Source organism: Rhineura floridana, chromosome 11 (genome assembly GCF_030035675.1).
Source record: "Rhineura floridana isolate rRhiFlo1 chromosome 11, rRhiFlo1.hap2, whole genome shotgun sequence".
In the NCBI taxonomy this organism is placed as follows: domain Eukaryota; kingdom Metazoa; phylum Chordata; class Lepidosauria; order Squamata; family Rhineuridae; genus Rhineura; species Rhineura floridana.
Window position 1 is genome coordinate 40,811,547 of NC_084490.1, and position 21,892 is coordinate 40,833,438.

Consider the following 21,892-nt stretch of genomic DNA (forward strand, 5'->3'; position numbering starts at 1 on the left):
GCTGAGAGCATAGTAGCTTGGGTGAGAGGAGGGTGGCCTAGGCCCGTTCCAGAGGGATAGATGGAGAGACTTGCTGCATTCAGCAGCCAGGCCTGAAGGTCCCCACCTCTGGTTTAAACAGATGGCTATCTGACCACAGATCACCAATGTCTTAACACCTTTGACCCAGATGCTCTATTGATTTCAAGAGGAAGGACCGATATTTCAGATAAGAGTGTCTGTTTGCTTTGTAATAGGTGAATTCCTTCTCACCTTCACCGCACCCCCTTTTATTCTTTTACTTTCCTTTCCCCTGTTTTCCATACTGTTCCAAAATTCACAGCTGGGCAATACCTTTATTAGGAAGACCAACCAAAATGTCGCAGAGCAGGGAGCAAGCCTTCAAGTTCTCCAGACCTCTTCATCAGGCCAGATGCTATGCAAAGCAAGGTGGGGGGGGGAGAAGGGGGAAAAATGGTGGTTTCATGTTGTAGTCAAAAAGTTTGCATCTCGATTCAATCTTAAGACGGGGTTGCAACCTTGATTGGATTCATCTTTGCAAGGTGCTGCAGGTTACTCCTAGGATTCTGGGGCAAAGAAGCAACGGCGGGCCCCCATTTTCAACAATATTAAATCCAGCAGTTACCCAGCCTTAAGCAAAACACACGGGCTCCTTGTTAGGCGGAATAGAGAGGAGCATTGCAGTCTTCATATGAGCAAAGCTAGAGATTCATTTAAAATGGTATCCTAGGCAAAAAAAAAATTGTCAAGTGAAGCCAAATTGAGTAGTATTACCTAGTGGTCAGAGGGCATGTGGCCCTCGACAAGTAAAGTACCTCTTCAGTTGATAGAAAATCAACTTCCTCTTGCTTCTGAAACACTAAATTCAGTAATCTTCGAGGCACATAAAAAGCAAAGGAAGCCATGTTGATCTATAAGAATGATGTTTTCTATAGTGTTGTGTGCTTTTTAACATACATATATGGATTGTGTTCATTTAATGTCTATGTGTATAATATTTGCAAGTATTCTCTGAGGTGAGGCATGTGTCTACCAGAGACAAGGCCTTATCAGTGGTGGTGACCCCTCCAGGGCAACAGTATACCATTCTGTGGGTTCCTGCTTCTAGCACTGACAGCTCCTGACAGATGTGGGCAGTGCCGGGTCTCAGGCGTATATAGGAGGCCATGCTGTGTGCCTTGGCTCCGTAAGTGTTCAGGGACATGCTGCAGTTGCTTAGCAGTGAGGGAGCAGCACTCTGTACATACTCAGAGGTACTTTTGTTATACAATAATTGCTTCTGTTTCTTTAAAGGGGGAGTCAGAGGAAATGGTGCTAAATGGATGTGCTTTAAAAATAGGAAAAGGGGTGGGGCATATCAACAGTACTTGCAAGAGTTCCCCCCCCCTTACTCATACCATCATGCAACCAACCAACCAACCAACCCCCCTGTTACATAACTACAATTGGTTGTGGGTTGAAGCTGTTTGCTTTTAATTCTAGTTGAAATTGGATTGGCATTGCTAGCGCATGGGCATAGCCCAGGGATCTTCACAGTAGTAACCCGAGAAATTCAGAAGTTTAAAATGCAACTGGGTCTCATTTTGGCTGCTCCTCTCTTTAGGACAAGTGCCCGGAGTTCATTTTCCGTAGCTTGGCAGGCAAGTTATCATCTAATCTCACTCCCAAGGTGTGTAAGGCTGGCCTTTGCTGGAATTCCAGGTTTCCAGTGGACCGAGCCAGTAGCTCCGATCTGGTTTTGAAGGCTGTCAACATCATCTTTTCGCCCACCCTGTCCTCTGTGCTGCAGACTGAGCTGATCTGCTGGATTTTGAGGAGGTCTCCAGTGCTGCATGCCTTCTCAACATTGCTGGAACAAAGACTTAGGACCCCTCGCTGGAGATCCACCCTCCCAGAACAAATTTTCTGGAGTTTGCTGGGAAGCCTGCTCTTCTTCTCTTCAAAAATATCCAGGCAATCAAGGGAGCAGATCTTTTCCCTTCTGCTTCTGTTGCTCCCGGTAGGGGTGTTCAAAGGTGATGGGAGAGCGAGGTTCTCTTCTTGTTCTTTCACACTGTAGGGGGGTGTTGGGACTTCAAAAGTTCCATGGAACTGAGAATAATCCACACGGAAAAAGCCATCTTCCAGCGACATCACAGGGAGGAACCTGTGGCCCCAGAGAACTTCGTCTTCTGTGTAGGAGGTCCTGGCTTGGCAGGTCATTCCTAAGAGAACAAGAGAATGTATGGTAGGGTCAGTATGGCTGGATTTTCAAAATACTGGATGGTGCCATGGAAAAACACAGTTCCACTCACCCCCCGCCCTGTGCTGGACAGTTCCTCTTATTCATCCCACCTGGGGCATCCAGAGGGTTTCCTTGAGCCCCCTCTCCAATTCTGGCTTGAGGATTTTTTGGGGGGGAGAATCTTTGGTATGGTACCCTCAGTGCCCCCACACCACCCTGAAACCAGGAAGAGCGGGGAGAAGCAAACTGCACCTTCTCTTAGGCTGTATCTGATCTTCTTGGATATTTTGTGCAAAGTGGAAATGGAAGCATTGTCAGGGCTATGGACCCTCTGCTGGTTTGGGGGCCCTGGCAGATGCCCAACCTTGTCACCTACAACATTGACCTTTGAACTCCTGTTCCTAGATTCCTGATCAGTTGCTCCTGTTTACATCCACTGAACCTTCCACAGCCTTAGACCCGCTGAGCTCCTTGCTTGCCTTCTCCAGCTGCCATTGAGATCTGGGGCCTACCTTCCCCTTAGTTCCCTTGGCAGCTAAACTCCTGTGCAAATGTCACTCTCGCAAGGGACATTTGGACAGCAGCATCCCGTCTTCCTCTTAAAAAACAACCAAGGTAGCTGTTTCCTGCCTCTGTGCAAAGACATTACGCAAATCCACGAACTACCTGTTCCAACATTTGTCTTTCTTGCTATTAGAGAAGACACCACTAACATGAGCTGCTAGTGCCAAGAGAAGCCACACTCAGAAGGGCATCCTGGATGCTATAATTTCCTATGGCAATAAATAATAAGTGGTTGATGATCTGTAGTGTTAAAACTGCTTGAGTTCTTGGCAAAGGGAAAATACATGTCTCCCATGTCATCTGAGATTAGATGGAAATAAAATAAAGTTATTAGTGTATCACATACTATATTGACTATATTCACAGCGTTAAAAATAATAAATGTATACATTAGGGGCAAATTCCCTGACCCAGCAAATGCAGTTTGTATGTGTGACTCTACTATACTAGGTGTGCAAAAACTTGTGTGTAAGTAAAATTGCATGCAGCAACTTGGAAAGACCTGTATAAGCACATTTAGCCCCCCATTTAGATCCCCGCATGGAAAACTATGCACCAGTTTATGCTCTTGGCATTATCCATTGGTACAGCAGTGTGTAAGCACCTTCTGTCTCTTCTGTGGTTCTCTGGATTGGAGTGATAAAAGCATTCTTAGCATTGCCTATGCAATTGCCTAAAGGCCATTTCAGCTAGAAAAAACAGAAGTCTCTTCTGAGCAGTCTGTGCTCCAAGATGAAAAATATATAACAACAATATTAACAAGAACAACAAGCAAAAAAACTCTGCTCAGTTTGGTGATCTGTATAAATTATGCAAATCAAGCATATTTTAATATTGCCTCTTTGCATATTGTCAGCTCTTATTTTGTATATTTATCTACATATTTCATTTACAAATTGCTTCTTATGAAGCATCTCGAAATGTACATCAAACAATTGCACATAGAGTGGAAGCTCATTCTAACGTGGCTCGCTGTACTGAGGATTTGGGTATACTGCAAGTATCATTATGTCCCCTGAGTAAAAGACAGGAAGTGCTTTTATTATAATGCAGAACCTCTACAATGTGGACACATCTTTTGCCCCCCGACTCCTGCATTATAATGAGATTTCACTGTATAAAAACTCTTACAAGCCATTAGATATGTCAAAACAATTTCAAATCCAGTACAAATACTGACTGGGATAAAAATCTCCACCTATAGGGCTTGTTGAATGAGAAAGTCTTCAACAGACACTGGCAGCATAAAATAAGACTTTCATTTTACATGATATGTGCTTTTATTTTGCATTGTTGTTTTACTATCTGCTATAATTTAGGCTGCAATCTGATACATATTTACTTAGGAGTAAGCCTTATTGAACTTAGTGGGACATATTGCTGAGCAGACACACGCACAGGATTGCACTGTTATTCTGATTCTGCCAAGTTTTGGATAAGGAGGGCAAAATGCTATGAACAGCAATGAAATCTCTCTCTCTTCCTGCCCCTCCCCCCTGCCCAGTCATTGAGGATCTGTTTAATCACCTCCCTGGCTTCTGATTCCAGCAGGGCATTGCCTACATGCTTTCAATGTATCTTCATCGCCTTAGGGCTAGAAGTTTGCTTAAACAAAGAAAGAAATTAAGGCTCTCAAGACAGCTGAATTCTGAGCCCCAAACCACGTTCTGTGCTCCTGTCGAACTGCAACGTACACAGACAGACCCTTAGCCCATTTTAGGCCCTCTTGCAGCAATATCACAAAAAGCCTCCCCATAAAGCTGCCCTAAGCAGCTATGGTTAGAACCTATGGGGCTGGACCCAGAGGAAATTAGCCCCACTAAAATCAATGGGACAAATTAGTCATGGCACTGATTTCAGTGGGAACAAATCATGACTAGCATCTCTGCAACCAAGAGACAAGAAGGACAGCATATGGTTTTATAGGAGGGCGGGAGGGGGGGAGAGTAAGAGCTACATTTGCAGGGTTCATCCATCAGTTCTGTTTCCCATAGAGGTAACAAATAACCTGTTGCTCCATCTGGTGACAATCAGTCTCCTAGCAGTCTTTATTGACTTAGCTAGATAGGCTTATGCACGTTCCATTAACCCTTTTTAACAGCTTTTAAGCTGGGAGAGTCTGAATATTGCAAGATTAATGGAGAATGTTCACAGACAGACACACAATGTACATTGACAGAAATGGCTGGAAAAACCTTTCCATCTCCCTGGATGTTCGGGGCTTTCTTTGAGCCCCAGAGCTGGTTTTGAAAAGTATGAGGATCATCCTCTGAATAACAGAGAGAAGCTTCTCCCTTGTTTGACCCCACTATGCTCTAGCATTTAGGAGACAAGGACTGCATACATACTTCACATTTAAAACACATTTAAAGCACATTCCCCCCACAAAGAATCCTGGGAACTGTAGTTTACCCCCACAGAGCTACAATTCCCAGCACCCTTAACAAATTACGGGTTCCATGATTCATTCAGGGGCGGGGAAATGCGCTTTAAATGTGTGGCGTGTATGTAGCCCCCACAATCTTGTTTAGTTGGTCTGAAAAGGGGAAGGAGCAAGTGTGGAGCAAAAAGGTGGTCCTGCGAGTGGCTGCTGGGGAAGCTACTGTTTAGTTGGCCTTTAACCCCTTGATTAAGGGCCTTGTTGAACCTACGGGGAGAGCCAGTGTGGTGTAGTGGTTAAGGTGCTGGACTACGACCTGGGAGACCAGGGTTCAAATCCCCACACAGCCATGAAGCTCACTGGGTGACCTTGGGCCAGTCACTCCCTCTCAGCCTCAGAGGGAGGCAATGGTAAACCCCTTCTGAATACCGCTTCATAGGGTCGTCATAAGTCGGAATCGACTTGAAGGCAGTCCATTTCCATTTCTGAACCTATGGACTTTCTTGGCCTAGCTGGAACTGCAATGGTTCAGAGCAACAGGACAGAGTGATTAATCTCCTGAAGACTGAAGAAAAGAACTTTCAGTTGACTCCAAAGATATTTGCCAAAAAAAGGAGCCATGGACAATGATCTTTTAAGTATTTGGAAGTTGAGAACCATACAGAATTGTGTTCTATTTAATGTTCTGTTTCGTTTTGGAGAAAAAAGTTCACAAGTTATTCATTGAATCTTTGCAAATTCATTTCTTTTGGCCCTTAAGAACCTGCAAGGGATCACATGTACCGTGATCTAGTTTCTTTCCCAGCAGTGTTAAGCCCTAACTGCCCCCATCTTCTCTAACTACATGTAAAAATAACTTCAACCAGCCTTGAGGAAGCCTGAGGGCCATATTCCTTCAGGAGTCACCTTTCTGGGTATGTGGTGTGTTGTCAGTGGGGGGGGGGGGAGCAGAGGCAAAAAGTGGGTGGAGTAACAGATGTGATTCTTACTCTTTGTACAGTAGGCTACATTCAGCCATACAAAATGTTATTTATTTATTACATTTATTTCCATCTTTCCTCCAAGGAGCTCAAGGTGGCGTACATGGTTCTCCTCCCTCTCCTCATTTTATCCTCACAACAACCCTGTGAGGTAGGTTACACTAAGAGACCGTGACTGGCCCAAGGTCACCCAGCAAGATTCATGGCTAAGTAGATATTGGAACCCTGGTCTCCCAGGTCCTAGCTCGACACTCAAACCACTATGCCACTCTGGCCCTCGAAAGCCAGAGATTTTGACCCTGCCCCCATTTCTCAATCCTCCATCCAGTCAAAGAAGAGGCATCATCACCTTTCAAGGATACATCCCAGTCAGGCAAAAGCCTTTGACGAGCAGGCCAGTGAAGGACAGGTTCTGAGGAAGAGAGGAAGTGTCCTAGAGAAGGCCTGAGAAGCCCAGAGTCTGCATCCAGCCTGTGGGCCAGAGGAACCTCACACCTCACTTAAACATTGAAAATATCCTGATTACATTTTACCAATATATCCCAGGTCTCAGGCTATGGTCTGAAGGCATGTAAGGCCAGCTCCCTGCTGAAGCTAAGAAGGATCAGGTCTGGTCAGTGCCTGGATGGGAGACCGCCTGGGAACCATATGTAAGCAGCCTTGAGTTTCTATCATGAAAAGAAAGGCAGGGTATAAATGTAATTAATTAATTAATTAATATATAATCTGTTTCAGATGACTGCAAGGGCTGCTGAACTGGAATTTATCTACACGTTTAGTTGTGCTTCTCCTTGCTTTGACATTCAGATGATGGAAGTGTGTTTTTCAGGACTTGGATAAAGATTGCAGGCAAACCTTGTGCCTAGCAAATGGTCTCTTTGGTTGCATTTCTGCTGTATTCTTGATATATTCACTGTTCCCGGAGAGCCAGTGTGGTGTATTGGCTAATTGCTGCACTTGGATCAAGGTTCAAATCCCTGCTCAGCCACAGGTGAGCTTGGGCTGCTGATTCACACTCAGCCTAGCCTACTTCACAGAGTTGTTGTGAAGCAAAAATGGGCAGGGGGTGGGCGAGAAAACCATGTGCATTGCTCTGACCTCACTGGAGGAAGAGTGGGACAAAAAAAATATAACAAATAAATAAACCAGCTCTTTTCCTTCTTCTGCTCCGTTTAAACTTAATGGGACCCAACAGTATCATCCATATTATCAAGGATTCATTCACCTGAGTGCTCCCTCACTAATGTAATAGCATTAGAGATGTCATAGGATGATGTCATAGAATTGGAGGGGGGCTTATAGACCATCTAGTCCATTCCCCCCCTGCTCTAGGGGAGGGGAATCTGTGGCCCTCCAGCTGTTGCTGAACTACAACTCCCATCAGCCCCAGCAAGCAAGGGAGTTGTAGTTCAGCAACAGCTGGAGGGCCACAGTTCCCACACATCTGCCCTGCAGGAAAGCCCAAGAGTTAGAGCATCCCCACCATCTAGCCAGCACCAGCCAGAAAAACTTTTCAAAGGCCAAGTAGGGATAGTCCTTATATGAGACAATAAATATGTAAGGACTAGGAAATCAGCTCTGTCCCTTTAATGCAACTGGTCCCTCTAGCTCAGTATTGTCTGCACTGACTGGCAGCGGCTCTCCCGGGTTTCAGGCAGGGGTCTCTCCCAGCCTTACCTGGAGATGCCATGGGTGGCACCTGGGACCTTCTGCGTGCAAAGCAGATGCTCTGCTACTGAGCCACGGCCCTTTGGTTTCATCAGACTGGATACAAAACGTGGGCATATACCAGTGGAAGAACATTTCACTCGCCCAGGAGATCCTATCTCTTGTTTTAGAGCTGCTGTAACAGCAGCGTTCAAAGAGCAGCTGCAGTGGGGAGACTAGCAGAACTTGAAAGCAAGTCCTGGGGCTGAGCTGGCAGACTGTGGAGCTGACACCTGGGGTGGGCTGGCTCAGGTTCACCCTGGAAATATGTGGGCTGTCCTTTGCTTCCCTATCCCCAAAAGCATAGGGTGTCTCCCTCTTTAAAGGAAGCAAGCAAGCAAGAAGAAATCCACTTGTCTCCAATCTCCTTCTATAGGCTACAGTATAGAGGCTCATTACTGTAGTGCCAGAAGGGGAACTCACATCATTAATCTCTCCGCAGCAGTCACATTTGCTAGACTCTTCCCTGTGAAGCAGATAGCCTGCAGGCTAAGCGCACAGAGGAATGGGAATGCTCTCCTATCCCTGCAACTAGGGTGTCCCAGTTTTTTTGGTATGCGCACGGGAGGCCAGGGCAGGCCTGTAGCAGGCCGAAAAGTTCAGGGAGGGGGCACCCAAGAAAGTTAAGAGGGGGGGAATTGTTATCAAATTTAATTATTTATTTTTGCTGGGGCTTTCTCTGCTTGGGAACCGAGAGCAGGAGCAGAGTGGCAATCGACAGCTTGCGATTCTGAAAACACCAGATTCACGGGGCAAAGCCAGGGAATTTTTTTTTTCTTGGAGAGCTGGCAGAGCCTGGGTAAGTTTTTGGCAGGACCAAAAGTGAAGGATGGGTGTTTTGTTTGTTTCTGGCAGCTCCGAGGGTGGCGTCTAGCAGAAGGAGGTGCTGAAGGCGCCTCCTCCTCGCCCAGTGGAGCAGCCAGTGGGGGCTAAACAGCCCCCACCTGTTGGCTTCTCACATCCAGTCCACAGGGTGGTCCTGGCTGTCGACTTCCTCCTCCATAGAGTCAGCGTTGCCCTTGCTGAACTTAGCAGGGAGGAGGATGGAGGCAAAACTAGAGTTAGTTGGCTCTGCCTGTCATTGGCTCTGGCTCCAACTACTCTTGGGCTCCCTATCTTCCGCCCTACCAGTCCCAATGGGCACCAGTTGCCATTGGGAGCAGTCCACGTTGCCTCCTCATCTACATTTTCCTTGGAGTAGTATGACACGCTGGGATCAGGGGAAGTCCCCTCAGAAATCTAAACCACTCCCAAAGTTACAGGGCCTCTAATAGAGAGGCCATGGCTTTCAAGCAAGTCAGTCCCCAGTACCTCCCTCCTGAGAATTAGATCCCTGAAGACACTCAGATCTAGTGTTGCGTAGTGGCAAAGAGACCAAGATGCAAATCAAGAAGTCCCTGGTTTGACTCTTGTATGATTGCTTGGTGACCTCAAGAAAGCCACTCTTTTTCAGACTCAGTCTCCACATCGGCAGTATCGTGGATACTACACCGACGTACTATGACCGCCTTACAATTCTGCAAATAGAAGGACCAACAAACAACTCTGCAAGTTAAGAATGACAACCCTGGATAATGCCCGTGAAGTGCTTTGAACACTCAAAAGCACTGCATCAAGAAGGGAGAACCTGCGGCCTTCCAGATGTTGCTGGACTCCAACTCCCATCAGCCCCAGCCGGCATGGCCAATAGCCAGGGATGATGGGAGTTGGAGTCCAGCAACATCTGGAAGGCCGCAGGTCCTCCATCCTTGCACTACATAAATGGGAAATATGATGATTATTATCAGGCACCAGATTCTGTCTTGTACCTGTTGTTTCGACAATCCCTTCCAGGATAACGACGATCTCAAACTGTTCGCTCCTTAGCGATCTTTGCGAGAGGGCAAAAAAGGGGCTCTTCTCATTGATTTCATGACAGATGGTCAGAGGAGAAACGAGGAACAGTTGGTCGGCCCCAGTTCCGAATCCGACATCGAGCTCGCATTGGTCGAGTGGCAGGAATTCACCTTCTGGCGTCTGTCGGGACTAGAGGCAAAACAGAGAGAAGTCCCAGCGCCTTCAGAACAAACCTTGCAGCAGGAAAACAATGAAGACTTCGGAATGTGTTGTATGGAGCACCTTGCAAACTGCTGGGGCTCAATCAGAATTATAGGTGAGAGAGAGTTTAGAGTAGGACCCTGTGCTCAGCTGGACTTTGGTCTGGAAGATCTGGACCCGAGATCCTGAGGCCAGTCAATAATAATGTAAAGAGTGTGATATGACCCACAGTATGATTAAAGTTAGGGAAGGTAGACAGTCTTACGATTATTTTGGTGAAAGATAAGAGGCGGTTTTTTAAAAAAATCATATACAAGTGTAATAACTAAACTGCAGGAAAGCATAAATCCTCAAACACCGTTGGGAACATTATGAAATCTCTGCTTCTGAACATTATGAAATACTCTGGAATTTCATGTAATAACTGGTACACATGTTTATTGTTTTCTTTTGCTAGGAGAGATTGTATCATAATTTTTCTTTATTGTTCTTTTTTTCTACTACTCTTGTATGCTTATAAAAATAATAATAAAACATAGACAGATACAAAATCTCTTAGCCTCAAATATATTTTTGTACACACATCTGGGGCTAGCGCTATGCTTACTTGCTGGAGGAGTGAACTCCCCCTCCGCTCTCCAGTTGGATGATGTGGATCAGGAATTCCATGTGGTCCAATCAGACAGAGGCCTGGTTCACATTTCCTCCTCCAAAGGGGAGGGGGCAGGGGAAATCCTGCTGAGTGGACCTCTGTGTGCCATCAGCCATTCAGAGCCCAGCTCCTCTTTGTTCCCCCCACCCCACCCTGGGACCTGACAGTCTATCAGCACCTGTCTTCCAAAGGTCTTGCACAGAATAACAAAAGTGTGGTTTTAAGAAGAAGCCAACTCAAGCACGATGTAAACACCCCCTGTTCGGTACCTTTCACTACTGTAGTTACAATACCATTTAAGGCTGGGGCGTGTGGGGTGGTGATGTCAGTGTGCCCTCTTCTTCAGGGCCAGTTCCATGTTGCTTGGGTGGGGAGGCTGGCAAAGTGCCTCCTGCTGGACTCCCTTCTACAATGGCGGGCCCTGGGTTTACCAAGTGGCAGTAGAGGGAGGGAGCAGCAGTACTGTGATGTGTGGCTTGGAGCTGCCATTTTAATTCCCCACAATTGCTAGCTGGTGCAATGCCACAGCAGAAGGCATTGTGGGAAATTAAAATGGTGGGCAGTTTTTATGCCTCTGTTACTCAAAGGACGTCAATATTAGTTGCAAACTGAATCCTGTCCTTAACTATGTACTAAACAGTGTTTCTAAAAATCTCTGCTTATTTCCTCCTCCCTTCCAATGCATTTTCCTTTTGTGTTGTGCCTTTTAAAATTGTAAGCCTGAGAGCAGGGGCTCTTTTTCTTTCTTTCCAAGCCTCTCTGGGAGCCTTCTTTGCTTAAAGAGTGGGATTAAATACATTCATACATATTTGAATATAGAAAAACAAACATACATGTAAATAGTAGGGAGGGATACCCAGCTATGCTAATTAAGTACTGCAATGTTTGTTTTCCCTCAATAGGTAGCTACAGTTCTGGAACTTGCTATTTTTTGACAGGCAACTCCTGATTCAGGAGAGATAATTCACTGGCTCTCATTCATTGTTGTGTACCTGCAGGAAGGGCCCCTCAAGGCTGGTGGGTTGCTTTGCAGGTATATTCTGCAATATGTCATTGACACAATAACAGTGCATTAGTGTTGGATTTATAATGAACCAGCCACACATCATTCCGCTTGATTAGTTGTTCTGTGACGCTTCCCAAATGACACCATATTATTGCCAGTGGAAACTGGTGGCGCCAATGTCAGTGGGGCAGTGAATCCGCTCCAGGTTTTTGTCTGAACTTTCAAGGAGCTGCCCAAAGTGCTGAAAGTCTCCACTGATTATTGCTGCCCAAAAGGGCACTCTTGCACTATAGCTCAACAAAAGCAGGTCAAACAAAACAAACAAAAAGGAACAATTGTAGTATAAAAGTTACAGGATCTCAGTAAGAAGTTACAGAATGTGCACTGACTGAAAACAAAGCTGTATGTCTGCCCTGAAACTTTTACAGGTGCAAACAATCTTGAAATCAGGATCATGTATTACCACCCCAATATCATCATGAGAACAAAGCATCAAGAATGCACAATAAAAAGCACACGTGGAGAACCCGAGTCTCTGAGAAGGACTTTTGTCACGGTTGACTGACATATGTATGATTGATGTCTGAATCTCTTGAAACACAGGGCCAGTTTGCACATACAAACCGGATGCTTCTCTCCCTGGATTGTGGTGGCTCGGGGGTTGGGGAAATGCAGACACTGCTGCTGTCTGGTGCATTTCTGGTGATTAGCAGAAAAATTAGCACAGTGTTGACAGTAGATATGGGCCAAATCAGCTTCAAAAAAATGTAAAAAGAAAAAAAATATGTCTGATGAAGGGGCAGAACAATAGCGGAGATATATGAGAGCGATTGCAAAACATTTGGTCAAGTATAAGCAAGAGGCATCTCGTGAAGCTTAAATCGGCTGGTCTGGGTGCCTCCAAACCCTGCAATCTACTTCCAAACCTCTCTTCATTTTGCTCTCATTGCTACGAAAAGCACAAGCGTGTCTTGCTGACCTGCATTAACTAGACATGTGTTCCTTCCTTTGGTCATTGTTGGGAGATATCTCTATTAAGGAAGATGTCAATCCCAGTTCCTACTCTAAACGCTGAGCAAGTCATCCACTAACCAAATGGGATGGGATGGGCCTGAATGGCCGAGGATCCTTTAATTATTATTATTCCACACACCCCCAAGGGAACCAGTTTCCCAGTGGCTGATGAGAGCAGGCAAGAATGGCGGTCAGTCGAAGGCTTTTCAAAACGTTCCCAGAAAAGAGGCCCCATTGAAGGCTGACAATTGACAGCAGAAACCTTCCGACAAGCTGCAAAGAGAATGGCAAGCGGAGCTGTTGCCCCATGATGCCCCCCTCAATGAGATGGGGGAAATGAAATGATTAAAGCCATTTCTAGAAATGGCTTCATAGTATCATGTTTAAATAATGCAAATAAAATAATGCTAATAATAAAAGAAAAACGTGCCTTGAGTGACACAAGGCATCCCAGCCTGTTTCTGTCCTTAGCACAGGGGGTGGCGAACCTCAAGCCCAGAGCCCGAATGTAGCCCACCCCCCAGAGCCTCTCTCTATGGCCTTTGGGGCTCTCCCCAGACCTTGTTAGCAGAGTTTGGTTTCAAATCAGCAGCAGCAGCAGATTGAGAGTGTGTGTCACTTTACTTTACTCTTGCTACAATCACCGAGGCTTCAGACTTGGTAAAATAAGAGAAGCTTACTTTATTTTATTATTTTATTTGTTATAAATAAATGAAGTATAAATAAATACTTTCTTGAAATACGTAACAGATAAGAAAGGGATCCTAGTTCTAACTAGCTATGTTGGAGGCGCAAGTCCCTGGCATGGTCTTTGGCCTCATGCTACAGGTGAAAGAGACAAAGCAAAGAGGTCTCCTCTCTCCAAGAGATGGAGAAGAAGCGGGAAGGAGAGTTGGCAGGTGTGGTCAGCATCCCTAAGAGTATCATTTTACAGAAAGGAAGATTAGCAGAGGAGCAAAGGGCAGGTACAGTCTAGCATCCTGGAGGACTTCTCTCTCTCTCTCTCCAGACATGGAAACCTCATTTGAGGTGCATTCTCACAATGCCAACAGGCCACCCCCCCCCTTCTGGGCCCTCCTTCACACCCTTCTCAGGTGCTTTAGCCTGGCTGGAATGTGTTTTTGACCTGTGCCAGTGGCTCTCGCTTCCCTGGATGAAGGATAGAGAGACGCGTGTGGGTATGTGTGTGTTCTGAAACCTCTGGCTTTTGCATGGCTGGAATATAACCTACCGGATGAAGGTAATCAAATTTCGGCAAGTTCAGGCTGTGCAATTATAGCTGATTGGCAGGCCTTGTGCAACAAACCCACTTCCCCCATTGACTGGGCTTTTTGTGACAAGGGAAGTGCAGGGAAATCTGCTGCATAACACCTGCTTTGACCCAATCTAACCTCCCTGCAAAGAAATCAGAATGCTCTCATTAAATCATCAACATGTTATGATGAATGAACGTATCACAATGAATGCTCAATAAAGAAGTCATCTGGAAGGGCCCCATATCTCACAAATAAGAAGCCAGAGCTTTCCACACACAGCTCCATCTAGGCAAGCACAAGGCATTATTACAGTCCAAGGACGCATTCCAGAGGAAAAAAAGCACTCAAGGGTCACATCCACACCTTGCATTTAAAGCACGTAGCTTCCCTCAGAATCCTGGGAACTGTTGTTTGTTAAGGGTGCTGGGAATTGTCGCTCTGTGATGACTAAACTACAGTTCCCAGGATTCTTTGGGGGAAGTCATGTGCTTTAAATGCATGGTATGGATGTGATCAAGAAAGGTGTGGAGCCGGGCTGGTAAGGGAGGGGGGCGGCTGGGGAAACAGTCTTGAGGATCAGGCAGAGGCCTGGAGGGCTGCTTTAGATCCCTGGGCCTGAGATTTTGTATCCCCAGCTTAAGAGGCACAAGATGGGGGCCAGGAATGAATGAGCCCTGTGAAGGAGAGGCAGATAGCAGCCTAGGCATAGATAAGGTGAAGCCAGGATAGTTCAGGAAATGCTTCGAAGTACGAGACGTAAAGGAGTTGAGGGCCAGAGTCTAAGGGCCAAACTCCAATAACACTGAGTCACTGGCTGTTTCTCCCCAGTGTTTCTTTAACAACATGGGGATACTTGCATCTCTTCACCCTATAGGAAGAAAAGCAGCTCAGGGGAGTGGGGGAAATCGGAGGGGAGAGGTGTCCTCCCCTCTCCCTTTGGGTCTTCTGTGGAAGACTGCAGCCTCCACAGCTGCACTTTGTAAAAGGAAAAAAGAAAATATCTAGTAGAAAACTCTGCTTGACTAGGGTTGCCAGGTTGGAACCATCCAAAAACCTGAGAAAATGGGGGCTGGCCCTAGTGATGTCATGGGGCGGGCCCTAGTGATGTCACGGGGTGGGCCCTGGTGACATCACAGGGCAGGCCCTAGTGATGTCATGGGGCGGGCCCTAGTGACATCATGGGGCGGGCCCTAGTGACATCATGAAGCATGATACATTGTATCAACCACGCTTGCGTGCAGCATACCATTCAAAAAAAAATTCTGATTGGAAATTAAAATAGAAATCTTACCTAAAAGAGGTCCAGCTGAAGTGACAAGGTCATTCCTTCTCACCATCTTAGGGAGTATGGATGGAAAATGGAAATGGAATGCCTTCAAGTCGATCCCAACTTTTGGTGACCCTATGAATAGGGTTTTCATGGTAAGAGGTATTCAGAGGTGGTTTACCATTGCCTTCCTCTGACTTTGGACACATATACTTTGGACACATAATGAGAAGACATGATTCATTAGAAAAGACAATAATACTGGGGAAAACAGAAGGGAGTAGAAAAAGAGGAAGACCAAACAAGAGATGGATTGATTCCATAAAGGAAGCCACAGACCTGAACTTGCAAGATCTGAACAGGGTGGTTTATGACAGATGCTATTGGGGTCGCTGATTCATAGGGTCACCATAAGTTGAAATTGACTTGAAGGCACATTAACAACAACAACTGAATTAAAGATACAAAAAAGGAAAGTGGAAGGTGTTTTATTTTATTTTTTACAGCCTGGAGAAGTGGTAAGAAGTAAAGTCAGGAATGAATACATTTTTTTAATGAACAAGATAGCATGTTGAACTATCTTGTAAAAATGAACTAAGAGTGCTTGCAGCAGCTATGCTAATGCAGAATGAGCCAGTTGTTATCTGCATGGTGCTATGAAGTCAGTTGTATGTTAACTGTATGCTCATGCAACAGATGGTATAGCACAGTGGGGAGGAGAGCCTGGCTGGGAGTCCAGAGTCTATGAGTTTAAATCCCCGCTCATGTCTCCTGGATGTCAAGGGCCAGCTAAAGATCACCCCCACAGTGAGTGGCTCAGGGATTATGTGCCCTGCCACCTGTGGGCAAGGTGCATAGTCGCAAGGAGCCGTTTCCCCCAGCTGGCAGTTGCGGACAAGGAAGGGACTAGCTTGTGCAGCTGTGGCAAGCTGAGCAGGCCCTAGCCAGGTGGGGAGTACTAGCCTTAGATGGTAAACCGCCTCTGAATACCGCTTACCATGAAATCCCTATTCATAGGGTAGCCATAAGTCGGAATCGACTTGAAGGCAGTCCATTTCCATTTCCATGCATATAATTAAACAGATGCAGTCAAGTTTTTGGACTTTATTGTGATTGCTGGCCAAGCAGGATAGGGCTCATGGGAGTTTTAGTACAATATCTGGAGGATGCTACTTTGGCTGCCTTTGGGATAATAGATGGCAGTCTTAAGTCTGAAATGGTGTTTGGAATTCTGTAGAGACCAGCCAGTACACATTATGTCATAAGGCCAATTCTTAACCATTTGGCTGTGGCAGTTACCTGAAATTGCTCTTTCGTGGGCTCTCACAAACACCACCAAGCTTTTCTTTTAAAACAGACCAGCTTGTTTAAGTACATACAAAGAATAAAAAAGGAAGTCAACTGACAAGAACAAGACACTTTTTTTCTAAGCAAAATTGATCAAAGAAAAAAAGTATGCTTGTGTGTGTGCCTGTGTGTTTGTGTGTAACACACACACACACACACACACACACACTTACATGTAGCATAGAATCACAGAGCTAGAAGGGGCCTTTTAGTCCTTCTAGTCTAAGCCCCTGCTGGAAGTCCAAAACCCAGAACAAGATCAGGTCTGTTCGCTTAAATTGCCACATTAGAGACTTAATGAGACAACACGAGTCAGTTTAATGGGAACTTTCCCACAACAGGGTGACCATATGCTTAGATCTGATAGACCTGAAGCAGCTGACAATTTAGGGCAGACTTCCCCAGCTTGGTGCCCTCCAGATGTTAGCTGGTGGCAGCTGTATGCCCAAAGATATCTGGAAGGCACCAGGTTGGGGAAGGCTGCTTTGGGGAGATGGGAAATGTGCAGAAAAATGGAACAATGGCACACATTCCTATTTGTTGTCATTTCAATCTCACTCCCACATCCTGTCAAGAAAAGCCAATTACATGATGATTCTGTCCGTTTCCAGCAGTGCAATTATCCAGAGGAAATAGTAAGAAACTGAGGATTAGGGCCAAACTCTCTCTTTCTCTCTCCAGCCTCTCTCTCTTTCTCTCTCTCCAGCATCTCTCTCTCTCTCTCAGCATCTCTCTCTTTCTCCAGCATCTCTCTTTCTCCAGCATCTCTCTCTTTCTCCAGCATCTCTCTCTCTCTCTCCCTCTCTCCAGCATCTCTTTCTCTCTCTCTCTTTCTCCAGCATCGCTCTTTCTCTCTCTCTCTCTCTCTAGCATCTCTCTCTCTCTCTCTCTCTCTCTCAGCATCTCTCTTTCTCCAGCATCTCTCTCTTTCTCTCTCTCTCTCTCTCCAGCCTCTCTGTCTTTCTCTCTCTCTCTCAGCATCTCTCTTTCTCCAGCATCTCTCTCTTTCTCCAGCCTCTCTGTCTTTCTCTCTCTCTCTCCAGCCTGCTACCCACAGCAGCAGTGGACGCCGGCTCCTTCTTAGCCCCGAGGACGCCCGCCGCTTCACCCCTCGTGCTGTGGGTGCCGCTGGGCGGCAGCGGCCGCGATGCGCTCCCCAGCCAGAGACACTGCGGCCGCCGCCGCCGCCACTGTCGAGCTCCATCGCGGCCACTCCCGCCCAGCGCGCCCACAGCAGGAGGGAGAATGACAGCGCCGCGCTCGCCGGACTGGCCTTTTAAGCAGCGCCCACCTCGCGCGCCCAGGGCCAGCCCCTCGTTGCCGCTCCCGCCCGCCCCTGTCCAAGGCAGGCTGCTGCCTGGGAAGACAGAGCCCGGCCCCGGCGGCACCAGCTCTCCCTGCCTCAATGACAAAGGGCGGGAAGGCGGCCAATGAAAGATCATCCAGTTTAAGCAAAGTATTGTCGGAGGCCGGAGACGGCCCCTTTTCCCCTGAAACTCCGGCCAAAAAACGGAGACCTGGCAACCCTATGCGTGACTCATTATCACGGGGAGTTTGGCCCTGAGGAACAGAGAATAGGGTAAGGCATGGCAGAAGTTACTGAGACATGAGAAGGAGACTATGGGAGTGAGAAGGTGGTATAAGGAGCCTCCAGGAACTTGGAGGTGTTTTGGACCAGGTGTTATGGACTACAACTCCCATCAGCAAATAACTGAGCAAGCACTGCAGAGATTTTTGTTTTTGCATGTATCTGCATGTTCTGCATGATCACAAAAGACAAACAAGTGAGATGAGGCATTAGTACCTCTAGGATAGGTGTGGGGAACCTTTGGCCCTCCAGGTGTTGCTGAACTACAATTCTCACCATCCCTGGCCATTGGCCATACTTGCTGGGGCTGATGGGAGTTGTAGTTTAGCAACATCTTGAAGGCCAGATTACCCACACCTTCTAGGAAGTGGTGATACTCAATGGTGATACAGGCATTGGGGCCAAAGGTGTGACTTTCAGGGATGCTTTTAATTATTTTACATATTTAATTCACTGAGAGAAGTTGGTTGGAGGCACCCGCAGCCAATGCAGAGCATGGGATATCAGCTGATAGACAGGTGGGTGTGGTTTGAGGGAAATAGCCTGGTGGGTCAAATTGGACTCCCTGGGTGGCCAAGATTGGCCCATGGGCCAGAGATTCCCCACCACTGGGATATGTAGTCAAAACATAGCTACAAGGATCAATAGGGAGGTATCTGCATGCTTTGGAGAACTCCAAGGTTTGCAGAAGTAGAAAAAATGGAAACAATCCTAAGGGAGCACCCCCCAAAAAAACTATCCAATGTGGACTGAGCATGCTCAGTGGCCATATGCTATCTATTAGGAAGGAGTGGTATCAGAAAACTGGAGGGGGAGAGAGTGGGAATGGAATGCAGCATCCTGGAACCCAGAATAGGAACACTCCACACTGCAACATTTTGTTGCAAGTCCTGCTGGTTTAATCGATTAATCAATTGATTAAAAAAGCAACACTAGGGTCATTCCTTTATTAAGACCAGCTAAAGATACACACATAAGTGTACAGCCATTGCAGTTTATCAAAACTATTAGTCAGGCAGGATCCTAAGCAAACAAAAAAAATGTGAGTGGGGAGAACAAAGTATAAAAGATTTAGTTTACAAACTGTAATATGATGAAGAACCTTCCCGCTCCTCCATGGGCTGCAAGCAATACCAGTGCTCTAAGTGGGTGTGGCCAAATCACACCCACACACCATGTTCACATGCATAAACACCCTTTACACACACACAGTGTAATTTTTTTAACGGAATGGAGAAGATATTATACATATATACAGCCCAACTGTACAGGTGTTTACTCAGTAGTAGTCACCACTATGTTCGGTGGGCTTTATTACCAGGTAGGTGTGCACAGGATTGTAGTTTTAAATTAGATTATAGGATGCCTGGTGTAAAAAGATTCAGGTTGGACCGAAGAACAGAGAAAGGTGCATTTGTTTTTAAATCTTTCAGCTTGATGGAAAGTTTTGAAGGAAATGGCAATCCAGTGGTGGATGGTGCCCACTGGGACTGGAAGGGCAGAAGGCAGAGAAGCCAATGATAGGCGGAGCCAACTAATTCTAATTTTCTCCCCATCCTCTTCCCTGCTAAGTTCTACAACAATGAGACAAAGAGGGGCGAAGCTGGCAGACAGTGCCACTCCCTGGACTACTTGTAAGGAAGAAGGCAGGCAGGTGATGGTGTGGGCGCTGGCTGAGGGCAGATTGAGGATGGTGGGGCGATGCTCCATCTGCCCCAATGGGCTAGCTTCCACTGTGCAGTCTACAAAAGAAAATATTGTTCAGGAATGGTATAAACTAAAGGAGTATGGTCAATTGCTTTGGCACCAAATGGATTAGGGTTTCCTAAAACCCCAACTGCATAGATGACATTTGTGCACTATGGGGTTGCTTCATCACCCACCTCAATCAAAGCAAGGGGAGAGAACTCACCCACCTGCAACACCTGGGACATTAACAGCGGATTTGTTTGGCTATTCGTAATTAAGATCTGTTCTTGTATGTGTATCAAATGGGTTTCAAAAAGAAAAATATGTAAGGGGGAAGATGAGAAAAAATGTTCTGGAGAGAATCAGTCGATTAAGAACAGTTTAAGCCTTTGGTAATGTACAAGTTATACCATAGGTTGAATTTAGTTGTGATGTATATGTTGGAAAAAAAATAATTAAAAATACTTGTAACACTTTGCCCACTTCTTTGTGACCTCTTAGACGCATTCCAATAAACTGGTCCTTCTGGATACATTCCCCCCTCTCCCTTATCTGGTCAAGACAAGAGGGCTATCTGCAATGTTTGGCTAAGAGGCAAATTCTTTAACTGGTTGAAAGCCGTAGTTTTCTTTCTTTCTCTCACAAACACATTCCTCCAGCCAATAAGGGCTAGAAACTTGGATCTCATTTTAATAACGAGAAGTACGCATTTTCTTCATCTTTCCTTCTCGTTCCCTTTCGTCACTCCCAGCAGTTTGCTGCTGGGCTCCGCCCTATGAGGCATATTCTGGAGCTCCTTCGTTCTCCAGTACTCCTAGCTCTCCGCTCCCGGCGGGCGACGCTGCGCGGGGATCTCAACAGCTTGCGGCCTGCCGAACGTAATTCATGAGGCAGCTCTTACGAGCAGAAGCCCTTTTGATGGCTTTCCCTTGCTGTCATGTAACGGCTGCCAATACCGCCTCCCTCCGAAGAAGGAAGGAAGCGGATGCTCGTCTCCAGGAGGGGTCGATCGGGGCACGGGCGTGCTGGCTGGGAAGGCCCTCTCTCGCGGCAATAAAACCCCGGCAAAGGCTTGCTTATCTGAGAGGCCTTCGGAAGACGGAAAGAAGCCCGAAGGCGGCGGCGCGATAAGCCTTATCTCGCGGTCTGGCTCGTTCAGCAGAGAAAGCCGCTTTGCTAATCAGGTGTGGGAGAAGCGGCGGGGCGTCGGCGTCGTCGACTGACGGTCTTGCAGCCGCAGGATCACCGCATGGCCCTCGCGCGGGGAGGAGCTGGGGAAGAAAAACCCGCGACGCTGTCGCTACAACGAGACCTCCGAGGCGAGCCTGGGAGACCGATTGTGCCATCAGGGTGAGGACTTTCAGGCAGAGTAATCCCGGGCCCCATTTAGCAGGAGGAGGAGAAAGTCCCCCCTCTCGCAACGCACATTTGCCACATTTGGAAGTAAATGAAGTAATAAGGATATTACCAATAGCCTGGCTCCCGCACTGGCTAGGACTTCCGGCCCCCTTCCCGCCTCAGAACATGAAGAAGCTCAGCTGCATTGGACCAAAGGGCTGTTTAGCATGGCCTCCTAGTCAGAGCTTGGAATATTACTTTTGAAAAGTAATAAATTACAGTTACAGTTACATGGCCCAAAAAAGTAGTAATCACCATTACAATTACAATTGCTCTGAAAGTAACTGATTACGTTTCCTCCAAAGTGATCACTACAATTACATTTCAGTTACTTAAAAAAAAAAGCCTACAAGGTGCTGGCCTTGGCTGCTGCACATCTAAGTAGCCTAAAACAACATTAAAAATAAACAAACACATACAGAGGTAGTAGAATAATTATTTTTATTCATAAGATAGCAATGGTGATCTCTCCACTGGTAAGGGTGGTGCGGAGGGAGGCTGAGGCCACTACTCAGGTCTTTGCACGTCAAACCAAGTGCAGCCCCCCCACTCAGCCAGCCAGCAAGCATAATCTCTCTCACTTAACCACCTCCCAGACCCTGCCCTGCCACCAACTAAGGGACACTCACTCAAGCAAACATTTTCCCCTGAGATGCAAAAAGGTTAAAATACTGCAAATGCAGCACAGTAGCCAGAGAGGGTGGTGGAGGCCACTTTGTGTGCCAAGTGCAAACACAGTATTCTCTCTCTCTCTCTCTCTCTCACACACACACACACACGTTG

At 46.5% G+C, this 21,892-nt stretch overlaps 1 protein-coding gene and 1 long non-coding RNA gene across 3 annotated transcripts in view; one reads left to right on the top strand and one right to left on the bottom strand.

The window, feature by feature from the left end:
* LOC133366587 (uncharacterized) lies at positions 1-3,050 on the top strand. Of its 2 annotated transcripts, none has more exons than XR_009758451.1 (2): positions 1-236; positions 1,604-3,050. It is a non-coding gene; the product is annotated as an uncharacterized LOC133366587 (long non-coding RNA). The 2 variants fall into 2 exon arrangements; XR_009758450.1 differs by lacking the exon at positions 1-236 and adding an exon at positions 363-429.
* LOC133366586 (G protein-activated inward rectifier potassium channel 1-like) overlaps positions 1,600-21,892 on the bottom strand; it is a 26,720-nt gene continuing 6,427 nt past the window's right edge. Inside the window, exons 2-3 of the mRNA XM_061589842.1 lie at positions 9,664-9,880; positions 1,600-2,204 (exon numbers count right to left, since the gene is read on the bottom strand). Coding sequence (XP_061445826.1) covers positions 1,600-2,204; positions 9,664-9,880 — 822 coding nt within the window. The remainder of the gene's footprint in view (positions 2,205-9,663; positions 9,881-21,892) is intronic.